Here is a 21,915-nt window from a genome sequence, read left to right as displayed (position 1 = left end):
AATATTTTATTACTGTTTTATTATGTTTTTGACCTTGTACTTTTTTGTGATCTGAGGGCGTGCACAACTACACAACAATCTGTCAGAAGTAATATTCTAACTCTAACATTAACCTGAAGTTGTTTGTACACCATGTAATTTTTATCCTTTATTTTTTTAAAAAAAAAGGTGTAAAATATTTGTCCAAAAGTGTCCCCAGGTGCAGGACCCTACACTTGCCTTTGCTGAACTTCATAAGGTTTTTTCCACCCAACTCTCCAGCCTGTCCAGGTCTCGCTGAATGGCAACACGCAGCCTTCCAACGCACCAGCCAATCCTCCCAGTTTTGTGTCATCAGCAAACTTGCTGAGGGTACACTCTATCTCTTCATCTAGGTCATTGATGAAGAAGTTGAACAAGACTGGGCTGAGTATTGACCGCTGGGGGACATCACTAGCTACAGGCCTCCAACTAGACACAGTGCCACTGATGACAACCCTCTGAGCTCTGCCATTCAGCCAGTTCTCAGTCCACCTCAGTGACCACTCATCCAGCCCACACTTCCTGAGCTTCCTTGTGAGGATGTTGTGGGAGACAGTGGGTGTTGCCTCACTTTTGAGAACTATTAGCTACTGGAATAATCTTGAGAAGCTTTACTTATGTTTTTGCTTTAATGTCTAGCACCATCTGCAAAATACATTATGCCCTCTCTAAGCTGATATTTGCCAATAGGAAATCATAGATCTTTCAAATAAGCAAAGCAGGATCCAGAATCTTTGAAGACCTGGACTAACTACCAGCTGCAAGTCTGGACAAATTCTCCTATAATTCTGAGCATGTCAGTAATAATTTGTAAAAAATTATTATTATGTACCTACAGAAAATTGATATAGCCCAGTGACTTGGGAAGAGTAGACAAAAGATGTCACTCATACATATTCACCTACCTGTTTTTTCTTAAAATACATGTTTTTTTATCAAGAGAAAAAGCCCTAAAATGCCAAACTTTGTATGATTAAAAAAATAATAAAATCTTAATCCAATTTTTGTTAGAGGCATCTTTATCATAGCTCTACCTTCTTTCAAAAAGATTGTAATAAACAATTTATTAGAAACATGTGTTATGGTTACATTTGGAACATTAAGGTCTTAATTCGCTTGAATACACATAGGCACATGGTGCCATTTAAGATGGTCTTTTTGCCTATCTAGCCTCCAGCCTGTCCCCATATCAACACCATCACAGATTTTTTTAAAAATGCACATAGTGCAGTATTCAATAATTACAGGTGAATTTTACTCTTAGACTTGTCATCATCTTATTTTGCTTGTATAACCAGATTTCATAAATTATATACTAGTCAGTACCTTAGCTAAACATTTCCATCCAACATCCTTATAATCTGTGGTAGAAACAAGTATAAAATAATCATACAGGCAATAGCGAAACAGAGATTTTACACATCTAAATGCAATCTCTAGTGATTCAGGTCTTTTCTCATGCTAATAACAGAACTACTTAGGTTTAGCAACAGAAGACAATTGCATGTCACAGAGTAGCATAATACAAAATGAGAAACTTCTAATATCTGTGAGAAAAGTGACACTATTCGCCTTCATAGCATAGCTTATAACTTACTGTATTTCCATTACTTTAGCATTTGTTTGATCTATTCAGAGCAGTTCTGGATAGGAAGATCTAATTCAGGGAAGCAATCTTATTACAGAATCTGAGACCAACAGGACTGTTGCTGCCTTTCCTGCTCACCACAGGACTTCTGGGTACAGGCTGTAAGGACACATTCATGTTTAATTATTCTGAAAATGTCGCGTAAAGAATGAGAAGGGAGTTAAATCACTGTACAAAGATTTAAACTGGAAGCTGGTAAGGCTTTAGTAACACTCTGCACGTGAATTATGCTTCCAATAACACATAAATGTACTATGAAGCTTTAGCTGGTATAAAGTAGTTTCTTACGGCTTAATGTATTTGAAAAGAGAATGGCTGTACTTTGTGGTAACAGAAATTCCAATTATGAATCTAACTCATAGTTTAATTCACTTAATGATAGCTGCAGTTAAGGCAGAAGCCATGTTTAAATACTTTTTCTTCAGCTGGTGAAAGTGGAGAGACACTGCTCATTTCCTCATATTTACTGGAGTGCAGTGATGAATCGCCAGCCATTGGCCGCACTGCCCTGCGCCGGCTCGGCTTGCCTCTCGCTTCAGCTGGGCTCCAGCCGCCCCGCAGGCCACCTCTCACCTGCCACACCTGAATGGTGGCCAGTTCCCTTTTTACCTACCCCAGGGCCTCCAGACTGACCTCTGTGTCCCAGGATATCCAACCACGCAAACATCACAAGCATCTACGGGAGAGAGGAGAGGGGCAATGCAGAAGGAAGCCGACACGTTTGATACGTGGTGTGGCAGGTGCCTGCGCCCAGGCTCTGGCAGGAATCTCTGTGAGGAGAGGTCAGGGCCACCCCGTGCCCGACACGGCTGGTTCCAACCAGTCCCAGCTAGTTCCACAGCAGCTCCACTGCAGGGCACAGCTGAGCCCATCACCGACACTGCTGGAGCCTCTCTGGCAACAGACTGAAGAAGGGAGAAACCGCATGGCTGTGAGGAGTGAGGAAAAAAGTGGGAGAAATGAGCCCTGTGAGCACCCGGGTCAGAGAGGGAGGAGCAGCTCCAGGTGCACGAGCAGTGACTCCCCTGCAGCCCCTGGAAAGACCATGGTGGAGCAGATTTTCTCCTGAAGGATGCAGCCTGTGGAGAAGATCCGTGCTGGGACAGGGGAAAAGCATGAGCCCTAGGCTGCTTAAGCTGAGAACAGCACGTGCGCTTGCTCTGCCACAAGCCACGTCCCTGAAAAAAAATCTGACCTGCTAAGACCGCCTTGCCTCAGCAGGCGAAAGCAACAGCGTCACCAGATATGTTGAAGATGCCTTGTGGTGGCCTCATGGAAGAGTTGATTGGTCTTCAGATTCTTCTTCATTTTACTTGCTAACAAAGAGAGGATGAGCAGCTCTGTTCTTCCAGTACAGTCACTGCAATAAAAAAAGTTATAAAAAAAGCCCATGTTGGTGTACAGGGTCCTAGCTACAGACTAATTAATATCCCTCTGCAAGAAAAATTAACATCTTAAGAAGCATTTCGAAGAACGAGGGATTTTTATTGCATTGCAAGATTTTCACCTCATACATATGGAAGCATTATTCTGTTAAAAGCAGGCCTCAGCACAATCCTGACTGCAGAAGAGCCATGACAGAGCCCGACAGCTCAGATTTGTCCCGAGTGCTCCTTTTAGTATTCAAATAGCAGTCTTCAGCCTCAGCCTCCACCCCCTGCATCTGCTTTAGCTGGAAGTGAGCAAGAACATCCAAGATTTACACCGGCAGGCCCCTTTCAGCCTCAGGACAGCTGCCAAGCCTTCAAAAGCCACTGCTATTCTGTTCCCACTGCTACACCTCCAAAAAGGCAACCACAACATTTCATGTACATTTAACACTAACATGAAATATTTATTACCCTTTCCAGCTTTAAGTTCTGTTTAGCATTTTATCTCAAAGCTCAAATTGGCACCAAAAAAAACACCTGTACACCTGGAAAGATTTCAGTCCCTAAACCCATTAAAGCTGCAGTTAAGTGAATTGCTTCATGAGATCAGTTAAAAGTTTATTTGCATTGTACATAATCAGCTCTCTTACACTCTAAATTATCTTGTTGTTACAGTGGTACAGGGACTTTAAGAGATGTTAAATTATTTGAACCTGCATTATCTCATCACACTTACGCAATCTGTCAATAAATCAATGTATTGTGTATGACTGGAAGTGCCTGGCATATACTTCTTAACTGTCTGCACCAGCAGTAAAACTCACTCTAACATGCCTGGGCATTTCAGACCCCACACCTCAACCTCTGATGCAACACAAACCCCTCATAATGCAGCATTCCATGTCCAAAAACCCACAGGAGTGCAAACTAGACCCATCCTAGCCTCCCTAAAATACAAAGACCAAAACTTCTCTTTTAGTAAGACTTCATAAAGACAGTATGTTAGTTCAGCTCACCCCTGCTTTTGCTGAAACAGGTGAAGTTACAGCTCATTTCACATGTTCCTGGCCATTATTCCCCATTGCACATGCAACTTCCACCTGATTAGTCAGATGTGTTGTTTCCAGCAGAAACTCCCTCCCAGGTGAGCAAGTCTCACGTGTTTAAAAAAGAGAGGATCCCACCAGCACCCATCTTCTCTCACTCCCTTCTTGCTAATGGTGTAATGGCTCTTTCATGATTCTTGTAGTTTCATAATCATGGGTATAAGCTGTAGGACTTGTTCCTATTTTTAACAGTGCCAGCTCATTTCAGAAGGTTAGAAAAAATAAAATCACATCTTACTGTATGCAAGAGACTAATAAAAAGTCTATATATTAGGGTAACAGGCAATGTGTAACTTAGTTCTGCTTGTAGATGAAGTTATGCAAAGCCTCCTGGTGTTAAGCATCTGGAAGGCAAGAACACCCCAGCATGCTTTAAAGTGATAGCCCAGCTCCTGGCAGCTTCACACTTGCAGGATAATCAAGCATATTACACATGCTCTCCCTTGTGTCAGCAGCTTTTCTGAACAGATCCAATCCATCCAGACAAAAAGGACACACACCTTCCGTCTTTCAACCATGGTATGCTTGAAGAAAGGCACACAAGTTTCATTCTACATGTGCAGAGAATAAAATACAACCAGGCAGACAGGACAAAACCATAGGAAAGTCCCTCAGGCATGTCCTTGTTCAATTATTTTGTTTTCTGGAGTTGCACCTGTGACACAGAAGTACTCAAGGCTGTGGGCCCACAACAGGGCTACAGAAGCCTTCCAAATTTCAGAGGCACAAGACAGGGATACTTTTACACATCCGGAGTCAGCTGAATGAAGCAAACACCTAAAAAGTTCCTTTGACTTCATCTGTGTTATCAAATATACTCAAGAGCAAGATCACTGCAACTCAGCAGTCTGCTGATGCCTCACAGGCCAGAAGAGCCTTCTCAGCTGCATTTCCAGTTCTCCTTCTCATCAGCACCTGAATGGGTATGTAGTGAATCCTGGGGCAGGAGAGAGGGGGGGGGGGGGAAGAAAAAAAGAGATTCTTTGTGTGCCCACTTCCCCTTCAGTCCTTACAGCAAGAGGAGGATCAAAGAACCCCAAACTCATCCTTTCACCCACAGGCCAGGCAGTGTTACACAACCCCAAGACTACAGTAGGTGTTTTGCCATGGAGAGCTGCCCCACCACACTCCCCCTCTGCAGTTTCAACTCTTCCGACACTACAAGTTTTAATTTTAATGATCTTGCTTAGGCAGAAAAAGTAGCATCTCAGCACAAACATCTCTCATCTTGGTTGCACAAGGCAGGCTTTGCTAGCGCAGGTTTTTCTTTACCTGGGTTAGAAGCTGATGACGTCTCAGCTGTCTATAGAACTGCAACACGGAAGGATCAGCTCTCACTACTTTCGGATCAAAATCCAGAACACGGAGGCCTGCAAGGCTACGGGCTCGTGATAGGGCTACATAAGCCTGTCCACATTCAAAGACACGAGACAGGGAGATTTCCACACAATCTAAAGACATGCCCTATCAAAAACAGAGAAGTTTGTTACAGAACAAAGAAACGAAAAAGAACGCTGTGCTGTATCAACCCTAACCTGTCCTGTGAGTCTGTCAAAGGTACCATCCTCAGTGTACGGGCTCGATAAAAAAAGGAAGTCTCTTGTTTGGCAGTGTAACTGATTAAAAGATGGGAATCAGTAGAAAAAGGACAGTTTTCCACTGCCAGGAAATTGCTAGCAGACAGGAGGGTCCACTAACTAACTCCAGCGAGCCTCTTGCTGTGTGAAACTGCACAAATCCCATATAATCAACACAGCAGGGAAAGAAATCCTGCTGTTTTCACTCCTAGTAATTAACTGGAGCCGCCACCAGTCTCCAGCAGTCCTCAGGCAGACCATCTGAGACAGAATCTGGATTAGGCCTGGCCAGCCCTGTCTGCATCATGAGACATCCCAGGAGGCAGCAAAATTTGCAACATGGCCTGGTTTAAGCAGTAGCATTGGAACAAGCTCACAGGTCTAACAGTAAGACAAGTTTTTATCAAAGCGCATGAAAAGATAGGAACTGTATTAGTTACATTGAAAAAACCCAACACACACCACCAAAGGGGGAGTCCAGCCCAAAGAACACAGCTGTGACTCCTCAGGTGCACCACAAATCTCAGTGTCACTAATGCTGATGACTAGCATAGAAACACTACCCCGATCAGCCAACAGCAGTAAATAATGCTGCTTTATAGGCTAACACCAACTACGCAGGTGGCAGCACCCTTATGGAAACTCATCCCATCCCATCCTTGAGGGCCCACCCTTGACCCTATAGACAAGCACCACAAGCAGAAGAGGTACTGCCTTCTCTGCAGCTAGACACACATATTATAGAGATCCCCCACAACTAGCGCCTTTCAGTTCTCCCCTGTTTTAGCAGCAATGCAAGCTCACCCAGGAAATAACGCTTATGATGGTGTAAAAGTCTATAGACAGCTGTATAAGAACACCCACCTGACTTTTGTGAATGGAAATGGCCCATGCCAATTTTAAAGGCAACTGCTGACGACTCAGGTGAACTCCTGATGCTCCTTTGAAGACCCATTTCTCCATTTTGATGACCTGTGTGATCCCGCAAAGAAACCTCACCTTAGGCAGCCCTGTAGGAATGGGAGCAGGAGAGAAAAAGGGATGTATTCCTGACACTCAGACGGCAGGAAACCAGCACTAAGAACACTTTTTTTCTTCTGCTTCCCCATGTCAGTCTTTCATGAATTTTAGGGCTGCATTAAAAAAAAGAAAATCTCGCACCAAAAAAAAAAAAAATCCTAAACCCACACACAGTAAAGAGGATGCCCTGAAATTATGTTTGAGACCTACTTAAGCAGGAGAATTACAGTCAGGTTATTTGTCAGTTCAGATGCAGAGACAAAAATACACATTGCAGGTAGCAGAACATTATCGTCCAAGAAAAACAAACAAAAAACACCCCACCAAGACTTGCTTCAACAGAACAGACAAGAAATGTAAATAAGCACACACATCTAGAGAATAAAGAAAAGCAAACACAAGAGGCCCTACAGATAGCTACAGCTGATGCAGCGCATGACATCACAGCTCCTGAAAGCCCCAAGTCTCTCACTCCAGAGAAGACCTCCTCCCTGCTTTCCCTCAAATTATTCTTACCAAGCAGTAAACAAAATTAATAAGTCACCAGCCACCAGTGATAAATTGTTGGGTTTTTTCCTCTTCCTTCAACAACAACAACAACAAAAAAAAAAAAAAAAAAAAAAAAATCAAAAAAGCTTGCTTACCTTTCTGTTCACTTTCAAATCCTACAACAACTCCTCGTGCCCCATTCACCAGCCCTTGAGACACATCCAGATTCTTAGCTAGCATCACCTACAGAGAAAAAGAAAAATCCCCTAGTGCACTGGCTTTACAGCCTGTTCAGCCACCTGCAGCTAAGCTGCTAGCCAGGAAGCATAAGCACAGCAGGCTGATCTGGCCACAGCCACATCACCCTATTGCAGGATAGAGCACTGTCTCCAATCTGAGTGAAATTATTTCACAGCCCTTCCTTCCTAGGATTCCCAGCTACATCATTCTGCAGACCCGAAAGCTTCACTTGAGCTGCTTCTGTCCACAGCTTGTGAGCTCAGATCCAGGGAAGTTTGCCGTTCACCAAACACAAACCAGGCTAGACATCTACAGATTCTGGGAACACCTAAGGAACAACTTCCCAAGGCACACAGTGCTGCTGCTGAGCACAATCTTGCATCCTTTCCACTCTGACAGCCCTAGCTCACAGCTAGGTGCTCAGCCCTGCAAATCTGGCAAGCTGTGCTGTACCCTTACAGCTCAGGAGGGCTGCTGTACCTGGAGCTGAGACTGCAGGCAAGGACTGCCTGTGCTCTCTACTACCTGGAAACTTCTAAACCTGATTGGAAACATGTGTCCAAGTCATAACAGTCACCACTGTCCATGAGACACAGATCTGCACTCAAATCAAACTAATTCTCTATCTGGATAAGGTTCCAAACAGAAAGGATACAAAGATTGAGACAGAGTCTTCTGTTGGCCTGGCACAGCTGTTCTGTACAGAACCTGCATTCTATACACTTATCTAGTCTATATATTTATCTGCTATTCCTTTATTTTTCATATGCCATGTGGTCTGCTGGTCTTTCACAAGTGTATGTATGTACACTCACCTGAGCTCCAAGCTTCAGCTCAACTCTACCACCCACAGGACACTGAGCATCAATTAACTTCACTAGCATTGGGTCACTGTCCAAAGCCTCAAAAGCATGCACTTCTCCTGTTAAGGAAAGAAAGATGTGACGAACTGCAACCATTGAACATATTCCACACAGCATTGCAGGGGGCTCGGCATTTATTTCTAACAGCAGTTCCTCTTTTAATATCCATTCAGCGGTGGGGCATTTTCAGACAAACCGTGTCACATCTAACAGCAGAAAGGTCACTATTGCCTCTCTTGCCAACATAACTCCCAGAGCACAAGAAGGCTCAGGAATCAAAGGTCAGCAGTAAATAGGAACTGAGCCGTCACCGTTTTGAGCATATGACCAATTTCACCTCCTGCCAACACAAAAAGGACTAAGAAAGAATCCTTGGGCCAGACAGGGGTTAGAAATTAAATAACCCTTAATTCAAGTTGTGGCTAGATAGAGCACAGTCTTTCTGAGATGCTATAAAAAGAAAAAGCAGGGGAGGGAATAAAGACTCATCCTACCTCATAGCAAGCAATGAGCTTGCTGTCTGTTACACACCAAGGAGTGACAGTGTGGATTTTTAAGCAAAAAACTGAAGTTTTTCCCCAAGCAGCTCAACTCCAACACACAGAGCTTGGACTGGGGCTGCTGTGCGTGATAGAACCCCGGTTCCTCGCAACACTATTGTATGCCCATTGCATCCACTCAGAGCTCAGTGCCAAAGCCAGCAGCTTCCTCCAAGGAGTTCACCTGATAGCTGTTGCAAGCGTCTCTCATTAGTTACTTCTACATCATCTTTATGGGTGCAGAGCCGTGTAGCCAGGATCCCATCACGCTCAGACCTGTTAGCAGCAGCCTGCATCAGCAGCCTGCTAACCTCCTCTGTGCACCTGGTAACCAGGAAAAGGGGATTATTATTTAAAGTGATCGGGCATAGGTCTAGTGCAGCAGTAACCTCCACACAGCTGGATCAGACTGTGCAAGCCCCAGGCCTCCAGAGAGGACCACAAAATGTTGGAGAGCAGTGCAAGTGTGTGCCCCAGCCCTGCCCTGTCCACTGCCAGCACGGGATCCATTGAAATCCTTAGCAGAAATCGCAACGAGGGACCCGCGAAAGGGTCTTTCCTTGCCAGAGCAGCATGTATGAAAACTGCTTATATTAACTAAAGCGTTTACAACTATTGCCCCCAGCCACGCATTCCTGATAGAGCACAGGGAAGTGACAAACTGCTCTTCCTCTCCTCCATCAGCAGAGAGCAGGGATTACAGAGAGAGATGAATTTCTCCTCACCTGCCTAAACGGACTGCACTCAGGAGCGAGACAAAGGTCTTGTCGGTCTGTCTCCGCACTTCCGTCAGCTCCATGTTTATGTGGATGCATTTCCTCCAGCTTTTTGCCTGGAAAATCTTTCTCTTGTTAAGAAAGAGGCAAACTTGAAGTACAACAAGGAGTTTAGGGACAGTTTTGTACCTGGAAGCAGAACTTGGTTTCTTCATTAGCCTTGCAGACTGGGGGTAGCTGCAAGAAGTCGCCACAGATGATTAGCTGAATTCCTCCAAAAGGCTCATCCCGTTTTCTGACTGCCCTGAATGGGAGGGAAGAGAGGAGAAGCTTTGAATACCCTCCAGGACCTGGACACAGGCAGGTCTCAGGAGTTATTTCTTAGTCTGCCAGTACATTCAAGCATACACCACCTGCAGTAAAAGATGATTATCCTTAGTCATGTCAGCTCAAACAGTTAAGCAATGTCATCACAAGACTGACTTCAAGTTTGCTTTGCTCACCCACCCCAGATGTCATTACCAGTCTTGGTTCTTTGGTAGCTGCTACACTACAACTGCTTCTCTCTGCAAGAGAGAGCTGCTGGGCACAGCACAGGTGGCTGCATTCTCGACCCAGCTCCACAGACAACGCTTGGCTCCGGAGATGGGAGCAGCGGCCAGAACAGCCACAGCTGGGGAGCAGGGACACGATCAGAACCCGTCTCACCACAAAGGTCTGCCCAGATGCTGGCCGTGATTGTACGCTTCCTTCCAGTCCTACGCCAGTGATTGCTGTGCATCCATTCACACAACCAGAGGAAGGAAGCAGCCTGGAAATTCGGGAAACTCATTTCTGCAAGTTGTTTGTCCTGTCACCCACCTCGCCACTGCCTCCAGTCTGTCGAAGAACTGGCCGTCCACCATGGAGATCTCATCGATAATCAAGTGCTGGCAGGCCAGCCAGTGCCGGCGCGCCCCAGGCCTCTCCGCCAGCTGGATGCACTGCTCCAGCGGTGCCTTCCCAGAGCCGATGCCTGGCAGGGGAGAAGGCGGCAAAGCTCGGGGCAGCTCCTGGCTGCTCGGGAAGGGAGCAAGAGCTGCCAGCCGCCCGCTGCCAGGCAGGCCGCTACCTGCGAAGGCGTGGAGAGTGGTGCCACCGATGTGGCAAGCCGCCACTCCCGTGCTGGCCGTCGCGTAGGTGCTCTTCGGAGGGAGGGAGCCCGCGATCTTCTTCAGCAGGAACGACTTGCCGGTCCCTGGGCGGAGGGAGGGGCGGCAGGTCAGCGGCGAGGCCCGGGGGCCGTCCCCGCCAGCGGCCGCCCGGCCCCCTCACCCGCGCAGCCGGTGAAGAAGACGCTCTTCCCGCTCCGCACGGCGCCCAGCACCGCCTCCTGCTCCGCCGAGAGCCTGGCCGGGGGCCGCCTCTCCGCGCGGGGCACCTGCGGGACGGGCGGCGGAGCGCCGTGAGGGCGGGGCCGGTCACCGGGGCCGGTCACCGGGGCCGCCCGCGGCCGCCCGCCCCCCCCCCGCCCCCCCGCCCCAGGACTCACCTCGGCCGGGCGCTCCCCCCGCGCCTCGCCGCCGAGGAGGCGGCCGGGGGCGCTCGGCAGGTCGCGCTCCTGCAGCGGGCTGATGGCGGCGAAGGCCGGCGGCGGCCGGTCCAGCAGGCGGGGGACCCGCGGCGCACCCCGCGGCCCGGCGGCCACCTTGAGCCGCAGGAGGCGGAGGAAGCGGCGCAGCGCGTCCGGGGGGCAGTCGGAGAGCAGGACCTGGGCGCCGTCCGGCCCCACCCGCACCGCCGCCCGCCCCTCGCCCGCGAACCGCGTGAAGAGCCGCACGGCGTCCCCGGCCAGCGCGAAGCTCAGCGCCGCCGCCCCGCCGACCACCCGCAGCACCGGCTGCCGCAGCTCGTTGCGGCCCAGCAGCACCAGCGCGCCCCGCAGCACGCGGCGGCGCGGGCCCGGCCCCCCCGGCAGCGGCTGCTCCACGGCCACCGTGCAGCGCAGCCCTGCTGCCGCCATCCCGCCGCCCGTTTAAACCCGCCGCGTGCGGCCGCCGCCAATCGGCGCCGGGGGCTTTAACCCGGCGGCCAATGGGAGGAGGGAAGGGAATGGGTCCGAGGAGGGGAGGACCGGGCGCCAATCGGCAGCCTCGTCGGGGACCACGTGAGGCGTCGCCAGGCTACGGGACGGGACGCCTGGAGGCGCGGCGGAGCTATGGCCGCCCGCGGCGGGGGGAAGGAGCCCCCGGACCCGGTGTGGCAGAACCGGCTCCTGAGCGAGTGGGTGCGGAAGGAGCTGCGGTGCCAGAAGCTGCACACGCAGTACGGCGTGAACCCGCTCCACCGCGGTGAGGCGTGTCACCGGGACCTGGCGCGGAGGCCCCGAGGGGAAAACGAGCGCTGCCCCGAGCCGCGGGGCGGCGCGGGGGGGGAGGACACCCCGCAGGCTCCGCTGCACGTCAGGCACCAGCGGCTGCACCCCGGAGCGGCAGCAGCGGGCAGCGAGAGGAGCAGGGCTGGAAGGGGCAGCCGGCGGGCTTCTCTGCAGCCGGGGGAACCCGCCTGCGCGCCCCGAGGCGGAGCGGAGACACCCGGTCACACGGTGCCTTAGCCAACGTGGAGAAGGGAGGCTCCTGAGGGAGCAACACCGAGCTGAGATGGCATAGAGCCCCCAGCACTGCACCGTGTTTTTTCAGCCCCTGGGCTGGCATCTACCTGCCCCTTCACAGCCACAGAATGTCATAACCACTGCTGGCAGGGAGGGGTGATGGGAATAGATTCGCTCGGGTCTAGCTCTTATAGCAAAAAAAAAAAAAAAGAAAAAAAAAAAAAAAAAGAAAATGATTTGCTGGAACCCGGCACCTGCAGGCCACTGCCTGGGTGGGCGGAACGTTGTTGTGGCGAACGCAGGCAGCATCCAGGTAGAAAGGCCTTTTAGCATGGTTTCTAGAAACATCCCTCTCTAAGAAGCTGCTATTAGTTAGTACTCTGACTCATTTTGTTCTGTTGACATGCTGTGCTTCCTTCACAACTTCAGTGAAGTAGCTGGGCTCAGACTGAGGGGTAACCAGAAAGAACATCTGCAGTGATACATATCCTATACCTGGCTGTGATGGTGCATTCACATTAAAGTAATTCACCTGCACCATTTCTTTCCAGTTCACGTGATCACCAAGAAGCCTATGTCTTGGCATGATAATATAGAAGAGCCAGCAGATGGTAAGAAATCTCTGAACAGCTTGTGATAATTACATAAGAAAATGACAATAAATAAGATTAAAAAATTCCAATCAGTCTGAAAGATGATATACATGGAAACACCCCTGTGACAATATAAGAAAGTTAGTCATCATTTGCATTAAACATAAGGCAGGTTTTTTCTGACTTTAAGGCCCTTTCCCATTACTTCTCACTATCAGTACAAGCTTGCATTCATGCAATAATACTTTTATTTTTTGGTTTTAGTTATCATCCTATAAAATTCTGCTTGAGAATCTAAACCTCTTCAGGAGGAAACAAAAAAAAAATCTAGAAACACGTATTACACATACACATTGGCTGTCATTGCAGATTCTACCTAACCACTGCATAGGGTAAACTGCTGAAACAGCTGCTGAGTCTTGCTTTAAAGCGCTAATGACAGGGACCTTTAGATCAGCTGCTCTCTTATTTCTAACATGCCAGTTCTGTCTGAAAACCTTAATGGTCGGTTAAGGTTGGCCTGTTCTCATCAAGGATTAGTGAGGCAAAAGAAAATCAAAACAGGGAACGGCAGCAGGTCTCAGGCAACTGAGAACGATGAGAGCTAACACGGAGCACTGGTTGATACTAGAAGTGGTACAAGACAAGTAAGATGCTGAAATACAGTAGACAGGCATCACAGAATTAACAGGACAGCATAGGCAGGCAAATCTTGGAACTTCATCAGGAAAAATTTGAGTAGAAATGCCAACCTGCATTCTCTTTCAAGACCATTTGCAGAAGCACAGAAGTTGCCTCCAACCTTGGCTTTCTTGCTATTGCCTGGACAGCGTTAGGATGTCCTGTTCTAACACACATCCACAGGTGACTGGTTTTTAAACATACTTTTTCATCTGTGTCTCTTAAACCAACAGCCAAGTTTCTGAATCTTATTCACCATGCAGCGCTGGAGCCAACAAAGAAATACTCAGAGCCACAAACTGAAAGCCAAGAAATTGGCTGGAACACAACGCCTTTGGTGAGTAGGGTGCTTAAGGACTCGGCTCTTTGCAGGATTCAGAGAGGTTCACCCCATCACACTGAAAGATATTCATACAAGAAAATAATTTGTGACAAACACAGAAAACAGGAATGACTAGGAATGAGCAGAGCTGTTCATGGACAACAAGTTTTTAAAATGTACTCTTCACACTGGGTTCTGACTACAGAAACAATACTTTCCCAAAGAAGGTTGCATGCAAAATATCTACAATGACAGTTCACCCCAAGCATATTGCCAAATACCACATATGTAGTCACGGCTGTTTATTAAAGCACTCTGCCACCAGAAATGGCGTAGTGAGCAATGTGAAGTGACATACGTAACTACCGTGAGAAGAAATGTGCTGCTGTACAGGATCTTTCAAACAAATTGCAAGAACAACCATAAAATTAATAATCAGCTAAGTATACCCGAGGCAGAATACACCAGTGAGGATTCATCTGGCGAAGTGTGAGTAAACAGGAGGAAAAGAAATCTTATTGACACATTGAGACATCAGTCATATCTGACAAACAAATAGCTGTGATGATGACTGACTTTGTAGATTAGCGTTTCCAGAAAGGCAAATGAAGGCCTGATTCATTTTGGCCAGTTGCAAAAAAAACTAAGAAAATGAGAAAATAAGAGAGTCTTCTGCAACTTTTCATATTACACTTCAGGTAAACTAGTTACTCATGACAAGGCTAGAGACAGACATCCCAGCAGGGCTTTACGCTGTTAAGACACTGGTGGTAGGATTAGGCTGGCAGGAAAGAGGAAGCAGTGAACAGTGGATTCTCAAATAAGTGGTGTCCTACTCGTTTGCCACTTGGGCATTTCTCAGCAGCAAGAACACTGTGCATCACTTCTGAGGAGGGACTACTGCTACTAATTCTAGTAAGAGCATATGAATATTCATCATTTTTCTTTCCCAGATTCAAGTGGACCGTACTGATTGCAGACTCTACTTCCCACGCCGGAGAACTGACATCACTAAATGCTGCCACGGGGCACGGGGAGGAGCAGTCTGAGAACCTGCAGTAGTAGAGTGGCAAAGCCACACAACTTAGAAGCAGTTAACGACATCTAATGTGTTAGGCCCTGCTTGTTATTAGGTGTGTCTGGTAGGTTTCTGGCAAGAGAAGACAGCGAGAAAAGGGAAGAGAGAACCTCAGTCTGTCCAGATCTGCAGCCTGACAATAGTTACAGAAATAAACCTATTTATGACATTGCTGCATTTGTCTCACTGCTGTTCCCAAACCCATCTATATAAATAGTCTAAAAAACACTTTAACTTCTTGACAAGCTTCAGACCTCTTATTCTGACATCGGCAACATGATCCAGAACTCAAGTTCACCAAGTACGTGTCAACAGTAGCTGTGGAAAAAGCTGTCAGAATGAAGGGAACAAAGGGCAGGCTTCAGCCACCATTCATAACACAGCTAAACACAAATTAGACATAGTTCTGTGCGAACCGTTTAATGCGTTCACACACCATAGGTTTAAGTACAAAACAATCCTTCAACAAAACAGACAATACGAAGATATTAGTGATAAGGCACTAGTTTCCACTGACTTATTTTCTTGCCACTTGGAAGCATCCAGCTTGCTCCATGGTTAGCCGCTCGATGACAGCAGAAACAGACATCTGACAACACACAGGAACATACGAACCCCACTGGGGAGCACAGTCCTCTTATCGCGCTCGGCTCTTCATTTTCTGCCTTGCTCTCTTTCCAGGTCTCTTCTGCAAAAAAAAGGACAGATTCAGATCTTTATTTTCATGTTTTCAATCTTTGTTCTAGCTCTACAGCTTGGGGAGGATACCAAGGAGAGGATATTTGTCAGTACCTCTGGAGAGGGAGGTTTTGGGACACAGGCAGCAAGAAACAGTACTCTCTAACTCCCCCACTCGTTTCCCTGCTCAGACACTGAGCCATCGTCCTCAACTCTGTCTGCAACTGAATTACGCTCAGCTCCCCAAGACATACACTGTCACTTCCAGATGCAGGAGGCACCCATCATGTACTCAGCTCTCCCTCCCAGACCAGGGCTGGCTTCCTAGCCAACCAGGATCATTTGCATGCAACACTTTACTTACATTGAGGGCTTTTTTTCCTCCTTTTCCTGGGCCTTTGTTGTGAGCCACTTTTGACCGGAAGCTGGACACATCATTAAAACTCTCCTTTGTGTTCCACTTCGAGCCCTTCTTCTTCCCACCAAAACCAAACTTCTGATTCTTGTATCGTCTTTTGGCATTTGGTCTGAAAAACAACCAAACAGCATCATCACTTATATTCCCTTCTCTGGGAAGCTCTCAAGAAGGCACGTGTACCTGCTGATGGACTCCCATCAGCCAGCATAAACCTCTCCCCTCTTTCTGAAGAGACAGAAATCAGCGTATTTCAGTCTCCATTCCATTCTGGCCACAGTCTTCCTCCTCTCTAGGGACAGAAAGCCACCTCAGACTTATTTTAATGAACACTAATCAGAACAGGTTTCTTGTTCAACAAAATGATCTCCTAAAAGACTGAAAAAAAATCAGATTCTGTATTTAAATATATTTCTTTTCTGGTCTCACCCCTTCTTTATCCATTGACTTGCACTGCCTTTTTTATTCCCCTGAGACGATGTCTGCTCTTCATCTAGAAAATCCAGCTTGTCGGAGAGACCTGCAAGAGCAAAGACATTACAGTTCCTCAGCTACCACCACAGAAAATATGAATTTTCAGTCTAAGCAAGTAATAGCAACAAGCCACCCTCACTGAAGAACACTACCTGGGAGGATTTTCACTGCCACTGGCATATGCTTCAGCACAGCAGCAGCCTTTCAAGTCCAGCCCCAGAGATGGACACCACACATCACACTGCCTTACATTGCTCACACACCCCTATTCCCATTACACATTCGCTCTCTTAGACAAGTTGACTTTACCTTTCTGGTATTTCTTGACTGCATTCAACATATTTTTTTTCTCCTTTTGCCTCCTCTGCAGAATCTCAGTTTGCACCTGAGATTAGAAGCAGAATGTTAGTGTTCCTTGTAGTGTCCCATACTTTTTTTTCTTTTAAAGGTACCCCACATTTTGCTATGTTTTCCTTCAAAGCTGCTAGACAGAAGACTGGACAGATTCCATGTATTTTAGCCAGCCTCCTGTGGTTTCACTTTCTAAGCTCCTCACTCAGGCTCTAGATTCTTGTCATAGATAAGTCCCTTTTGTAGCTCCTTCTCACCTTCTTGCCATATTTTCTCATTGCGCGGAGCTGTTTTGCTCTCTCAGACCTCTCCATTGCTTCCTGTTTACTCTTAAGCTTCTGTCGAATCTTATTGGGGGAGAGAAAAAACAAAATTTATCAGTAACACGAAAGAATATATTAAGAATGTGATGACTGCTGTGCAGTCCTGAAATCAATAATTATGTGAACTATCAATGAGTGTAAAAACAAAAACATCTCTCCATCAGATAATGCTTTATAAGGAATAACGTTCTTCCAGCTCCAGGCTAGAACAGTTATTACAGAAACTCCCAAACGGATCTGTAACCAAAATCTGGTTAAAAAGGCAAAGCTCACACAAAGACAAGACAAAGCCTTGCAATGGGCTCTAATGGAACTGCTAAACAAGAGCATCTTGTCACATCCTGTCAGTCTGCTCAGGTGTATGTAGAAGACTTGATAGTTTCTTTCTTGTCATTACAAAAGTAAAGCACTGAAGAAGAGTCAACAACTTTTCCATACCATGGAAAACATCTTTTTCGTTCCCTCCTTGTTCACAAACATTTCTGTAATGATGGCGCATTACAAGGGATTACAAAGATTTCAACACAGAGCTTCTGGATTCACTCTGTGACTCCACCAGGAGATAACAACTGTTCTTCAGACAGAAGCCAGCAAAAGAAGGTACTAGTAATGTGCAGAATTGACTTAAGCCGCAGCACAAGCTAATTATTAATCTTCATCTTATCTAGGAAGATTCTATCAGCCATCAAAACAGCAACCAAGTCTTACACTAACCTCCAAATTAGACTCCAGCTCATGCATGTTTAACTTACACTACGTAGTATTTATTCCAAAACTAAAACAAAAATTAAGGTTCCGTTTTGAACAAAGACCACAATCAAGACGCAAGTACGTGAAATTCTTATTTGCTACACAAATCTGATTTACTACCCATTACAGATTAATTCAATAACACACAGTTTAAAATCACAGAGAACAAAACCACACTGAGTGTAAACAAAGGGTGATACTTACATAGGGGAAAAAAGATCATGTTAATGCAAGCCTTAGTCCAAAGATCATCTTGACTTCAAGTCTCAGGCCAAAGAGCACGAACACAGCCAACTTTACTTTACAACTGCTGTCACACATGGAGAAAGAGTCTCCATTTTTAATATTAAATACATTCAGGACAGAATATAAATCATGCTTTTCTACATTATGTTCCAGTCTGTTATGGAAATCCCCACATTGAACTGAAATACCTAAAGAGGAAGAAATCTCCTGCCACAAACAAAATTTCAAACACAAACTTTGTCACAGGCATTTGTCAAAGAGATGAAGGTAAGTATTCACACATCACACCTTCAAGTTAACCCCCAACACAGGCTAAAACCAACACATAACACAGGAAAGAAAGCCGTTATTAATTGCACATACCTTCTGCATCTGTTGGTCTGATTTGGCCATCTCTGCAAAGTAATCATCTGGCCTTCTCGTAGGAACCTGGAGCTTACGCAGCCTAGGCAGGGCTTCCAGGACGGCTGCCTGAGCCTGCCGGTAACTGGGGAGACAGCACAGCACCAGCTCTGTCACTGGGTATCAGCATCTCACAGCGCTGGCAGAAACTCTGCTCATGTAAGCCAGCTGATACAGGGATCTAACAAGTGCTGATCTAGAATCATATCAACACGCTGTGCCCTACAGCATTCAGTCCTACTAAACGCAATTTACATGCCAACATAATGTTAACGCTTATATCTTGCACATGTACAGTTATCTAGTTTCCAGCTACAGTTTTATATATCGCATTACAAGAGGCAAGGCAAGACAAGAGAACTGTAATAACACCAAACAAACCCACAAAGAAAAATCCGTATCCTGTGTGAAAGCCACAGTGCTGCAACCAAGGAACTGCTGAAGTAAACTTTTCAGCAAAGAATAGAAGTCTGCTGCGGGGAGAGAAACTACTGCCAGTCACAAGACAACTTAAATGTACTAGCATTAATCTGTAGTTCTTCTGGAAAACATTCAGAGCCATCGAACGCGAAGCCCCCGGCCCACGAGTGCCGCACTGACAGCCAGCACGGCAGTCTGCAGGACACCTGCAAAGCACAGCCCCAAGCACGCAGCGGCACGCCGAGGCCCTGCACGAAATCCCCCTGCGTGACACTCACAAGCTCATCTCCCTCTGGAAATCATTCTCGGGGTCAACGGCGTCTTTGTCGGCAGCGCCCTGCGAGGCGGGGTCCACGACCTGGCCCGAAGTCACGTCCAGCCGTTCCACCCAAGCCAGCTGCTGCCTGAAGTCAGCCAGGCACTGCTTCAGGCCGCCCTGCGGGAGAAGCACGGTTCTGCCCGGCGCCGCACGCAGCCACCGCCCCGAGGCCCGGCTCAGGCCGCACCGCGGGCTGCTCCTCCCAGGCCACAGGGCGACAGCCCGCACCACCGCAGGAACCCCGCAAGCCTGTCCCGGCCCGCACCCATCGCGGGGGGACGCGGGCCCCGGCCCGGGAAGGCCCCGCTCACCGCGTCGTTGCGCCGCTTCGGCCGCTCCTCCAGCACCACGTTGAGCCCCGGCTTCAGCGCGCCCCTGGCGAAGGCCTCCTGGAGCTGCGGAGAGCGCGCCGTCAGCCCGGCGGCACGGGGCGGCCCTGCCCCGCGGCTGCCGGGGGAGGCCCGGCCGCCGGCCCCGCGCCCACGGGCTCACCTCCGAGTCCGAGAGAGAGGAGCCCTCCGAGTCCGAGTCAGAGAGGGACCCACGCCGCGCCATGCCGCTGCCGCCGCTCCCGCCGCTTCCGGCCGCGTGCGTGCGCGCCGCCGCCGCTTCCGGGGGTGCCGGGGCCGCGGTTGCCACGGCGACGGCGGCAGCGGCATGGCGGCGGCGGCGGCGCAGCCCGTGGCCGTCTTCGGCTGCCGGCCGCGGGTCGCCGGCGGCGTCTGCTTCTTGGAGGACCGGGTCGTGCTGCACGCGGCAGGCGCGGGCTGCCTGCGGCTCCACCTCGAGCAGAAGTGGCGGCAGTTCATCCCAGGTGACCCCGGGCCCGGCCCCGGCCCCGGCCCCGGCCCGCCCGGCCCTGACCCCTCTCCCCCCCCGCAGGCACCGAGAGGAGCCGGGGCGTGCGGGCGCTGGCTGTCAGCCCCAACCGGCGGTACCTGGCCGTCTCGGAGGCGGTGGCGGAGCGGCCCGTCCTGACGGTCTACGAGCTGTCGTCGGTGCCGGCGCGGCGGCGGAGGACGCTGGACGCCGCCGAGCTGCCGGCGCAGGAGGCGGTGTCCCTGGCCTTCTCCGCCGACTGCCGGTACCTAGCGGCCGCCGCGGCCCCCCCGGAGGGGCACCTCGCCGTCTGGCTCTGGGAGAAGCAGCGGCTGATGGCAGCGCTCCGCCTCCAGGCCCCGGGCAGCGGCGTCTGCCAGGTAACGGCCGCTGCCGGGAGCCCCGGGCCCGCGCGGCTCCGGGAGCTGGGGGAGGGGGGGACGCGCCGGCCTCCAAAACCGAGCTGGGCCAGTGTCTCTGCGGCTTCCCTTTAACGTTCTAGTAGATGGTGGAGTGGTTCTTCGGGAGCCCATTGCGCTGTTCCGGAAAGGTGGATGAAAGGATCGAGCCATGGTTCAGCACCTACTGGGTGCCAGGCCCCGCATCAGTTCAGTCTGCAGGATTCGATGCGTTCTCCTGTGGCCACAAGGCTCCTGTCCAGGGCAAGAGAGGGAGGAGAGGCTCCACACTATAGATTTTGCGACGTTTCTGTGGCCTTTCTTGTCATCTGTTGTTGGCCTTCCTCAGCAATAGGACACTGGGCTAAATAAATTTTTGCTTTCACCCATAATCACAGAATCACTGAACGGTAGGGGTTGGAAGGGACCTCTGTGGATTGTCTAGTCCAACCCCCCTGCTGAAGCAGGGTCACCTACAGCAGGCTGCACAGGACCGCATCCAGGCAGGTCTTGAATATCTCCAGAGAAGGAGACTCCACAACCTCCCTGGACAGCCTGTTCCAGTGCTCCATCACCCTCAGAGGGAAGAAGTTCTTCCTCATGTTCAGATGGAACTTCCTCTGCTTCAGTTTGTGCCCGTTGCCCCTTGTCCTGTCGCTGGGCACCACTGAAATGAGTCTGGCCCCATCCTCCTGACACCCATGCTTCAGATATTTATAGGCATTTGTAAGGTCCCCTCTCAGCCTTCTCTTCTTCAGGCTGAACAACCCCAGCTCCCTCAGCCTTTCCGCATAGGAGAGATGCTCCAGTCCCCTCACCATCCTCGTAGCCCTCTGCTGGACTCCCTCCAGTAGTTCCTCATCTTTCTTGAACTGGGGAGCCCAGAACTGGACAGAGTACTCCAGATGAGGCCTCACTAGGGCAGTGTAGAGGGGAAGGAGAACCTCCCTCGACCTGCTGGCTGTACTCTTCTTGATGCACCCCAGGATCCCATTGGCTTTCTTGGCAGCCAGGGCACACTGGTGGCTCATGGTTAACCTGTTGTCCACCAGCCCTCCCATGTCCCTCTCCACAGAGCTGCTCTCCAGCAGGTCTGCCCCAAGCCTGTACTGGTGCATGGGGTTTTTCCTCCCCAGCGGCAGGACCCTGCACTTGCCATGGACATAATGGACATAATGGACATTCTCATGTCTGTATCTCTTGTATTGCATGAGATCTATGGTATAGGGCCAGTACGACTGGCCAGTGAGTGTGCAATGTGTCCCTTGTGTCCCTGCAGAAACATTCATTAAATATACTGGCTGTTCTCAGTAGGCGTAACACACACCTAGGAAGCTCTTGGCTCACTTGTGCGCCTTCCTGCAGTCTGTTGTACGTGCAGATCAGAGCCCAGGAAGAGTGGCTAGGAGCGGGCTGATGGCACTGAAACAATTCCTGCATCCTGCTTTGGGTGCCCTTTTTAAGTAT

At 49.1% G+C, this 21,915-nt stretch overlaps 4 protein-coding genes across 8 annotated transcripts in view; 2 read left to right on the top strand and 2 right to left on the bottom strand.

Annotated features, from left to right (window-relative positions):
• Positions 1 to 5,025: 5,025 nt before the first annotated feature.
• PIF1 (PIF1 5'-to-3' DNA helicase) lies at positions 5,026 to 11,591 on the bottom strand. Its single transcript, XM_075424724.1, has 12 exons — positions 11,121 to 11,591; positions 10,904 to 11,009; positions 10,701 to 10,826; positions 10,451 to 10,604; positions 9,779 to 9,893; positions 9,599 to 9,705; positions 9,058 to 9,197; positions 8,287 to 8,393; positions 7,387 to 7,474; positions 6,587 to 6,732; positions 5,418 to 5,609; positions 5,026 to 5,082 (listed from the first exon to the last, which is right to left on the bottom strand). Exons 1-12 carry the CDS (start codon positions 11,589 to 11,591, stop codon positions 5,026 to 5,028), a joined length of 1,809 nt encoding a protein of 602 aa, XP_075280839.1.
• A 182-nt stretch (positions 11,592 to 11,773) lies between these two features.
• On the top strand, positions 11,774 to 14,996 carry CFAP144 (cilia and flagella associated protein 144). Its single transcript, XM_075424723.1, has 4 exons — positions 11,774 to 11,919; positions 12,731 to 12,790; positions 13,687 to 13,790; positions 14,729 to 14,996. Exons 1-4 carry the CDS (start codon positions 11,787 to 11,789, stop codon positions 14,822 to 14,824), a joined length of 393 nt encoding a protein of 130 aa, XP_075280838.1. The 5' UTR covers positions 11,774 to 11,786; the 3' UTR covers positions 14,825 to 14,996.
• Positions 14,997 to 15,257: 261 nt separating this feature from the next.
• EBNA1BP2 (EBNA1 binding protein 2) lies at positions 15,258 to 19,807 on the bottom strand. The gene is made up of 9 exons (XM_075424722.1): positions 19,724 to 19,807; positions 19,543 to 19,626; positions 19,191 to 19,348; positions 18,454 to 18,577; positions 17,029 to 17,118; positions 16,730 to 16,805; positions 16,376 to 16,466; positions 15,896 to 16,058; positions 15,258 to 15,541 (listed from the first exon to the last, which is right to left on the bottom strand). The coding sequence occupies exons 1-9, from the start codon at positions 19,784 to 19,786 to the stop codon at positions 15,491 to 15,493; spliced, it is 900 nt and encodes a 299-aa protein (XP_075280837.1). The 5' UTR covers positions 19,787 to 19,807; the 3' UTR covers positions 15,258 to 15,490.
• An 81-nt stretch (positions 19,808 to 19,888) lies between these two features.
• CFAP57 (cilia and flagella associated protein 57) overlaps positions 19,889 to 21,915 on the top strand; it is a 29,792-nt gene continuing 27,765 nt past the window's right edge. For all 5 annotated transcript variants that reach the window (XR_012764393.1, XM_075424718.1, XM_075424720.1 and 2 more), the window contains exons 1-2: positions 19,889 to 20,045; positions 20,114 to 20,430. Coding sequence is in view for 4 of the 5 variants with exons in the window: in XM_075424718.1 (XP_075280833.1) it covers positions 19,889 to 20,045; positions 20,114 to 20,430 (474 nt within the window). In the remaining variant the exon portion in view is untranslated. The remainder of the gene's footprint in view (positions 20,046 to 20,113; positions 20,431 to 21,915) is intronic.

The sequence above is a fragment of the Opisthocomus hoazin genome, chromosome 6, assembly GCF_030867145.1.
Source record: "Opisthocomus hoazin isolate bOpiHoa1 chromosome 6, bOpiHoa1.hap1, whole genome shotgun sequence".
In the NCBI taxonomy this organism is placed as follows: Eukaryota; Metazoa; Chordata; class Aves; order Opisthocomiformes; family Opisthocomidae; genus Opisthocomus; species Opisthocomus hoazin.
The sequence above is the reverse complement of the archived record's forward strand: the minus strand, read 5'-3'. Positions and strand labels throughout refer to the sequence as shown.

What these genes read in the sequence shown, in the direction of transcription:
- PIF1 (XM_075424724.1), bottom strand. Translation starts at nt 11,591, where the DNA reads ATGGCGGCAGCAGGGCTGCGCTGCACGGTGGCCGTGGAGCAGCCGCTG. An exon ending in CACTCTCCACGCCTTCGCAG is followed by an intron (nt 10,605 to 10,700) that starts GTAGCGGCCTGC and finishes CTCCCCTGCCAG; the next exon opens with GCATCGGCTCTGGGAAGGCA. An exon ending in AGCTGAAGCTTGGAGCTCAG is followed by an intron (nt 7,475 to 8,286) that starts GTGAGTGTACAT and finishes TTTTCTCTGTAG; the next exon opens with GTGATGCTAGCTAAGAATCT.
- CFAP144 (XM_075424723.1), top strand. Translation starts at nt 11,787, where the DNA reads ATGGCCGCCCGCGGCGGGGGGAAGGAGCCCCCGGACCCGGTGTGGCAG. An exon ending in TATAGAAGAGCCAGCAGATG is followed by an intron (nt 12,791 to 13,686) that starts GTAAGAAATCTC and finishes TTAAACCAACAG; the next exon opens with CCAAGTTTCTGAATCTTATT. An exon ending in GCTGGAACACAACGCCTTTG is followed by an intron (nt 13,791 to 14,728) that starts GTGAGTAGGGTG and finishes TTTCTTTCCCAG; the next exon opens with ATTCAAGTGGACCGTACTGA.
- EBNA1BP2 (XM_075424722.1), bottom strand. Translation starts at nt 19,786, where the DNA reads ATGGCGCGGCGTGGGTCCCTCTCTGACTCGGACTCGGAGGGCTCCTCT. An exon ending in CGAAGCGGCGCAACGACGCG is followed by an intron (nt 19,349 to 19,542) that starts GTGAGCGGGGCC and finishes CTTCTCCCGCAG; the next exon opens with GGCGGCCTGAAGCAGTGCCT. An exon ending in TGAGAAAATATGGCAAGAAG is followed by an intron (nt 16,806 to 17,028) that starts GTGAGAAGGAGC and finishes TTCTAATCTCAG; the next exon opens with GTGCAAACTGAGATTCTGCA.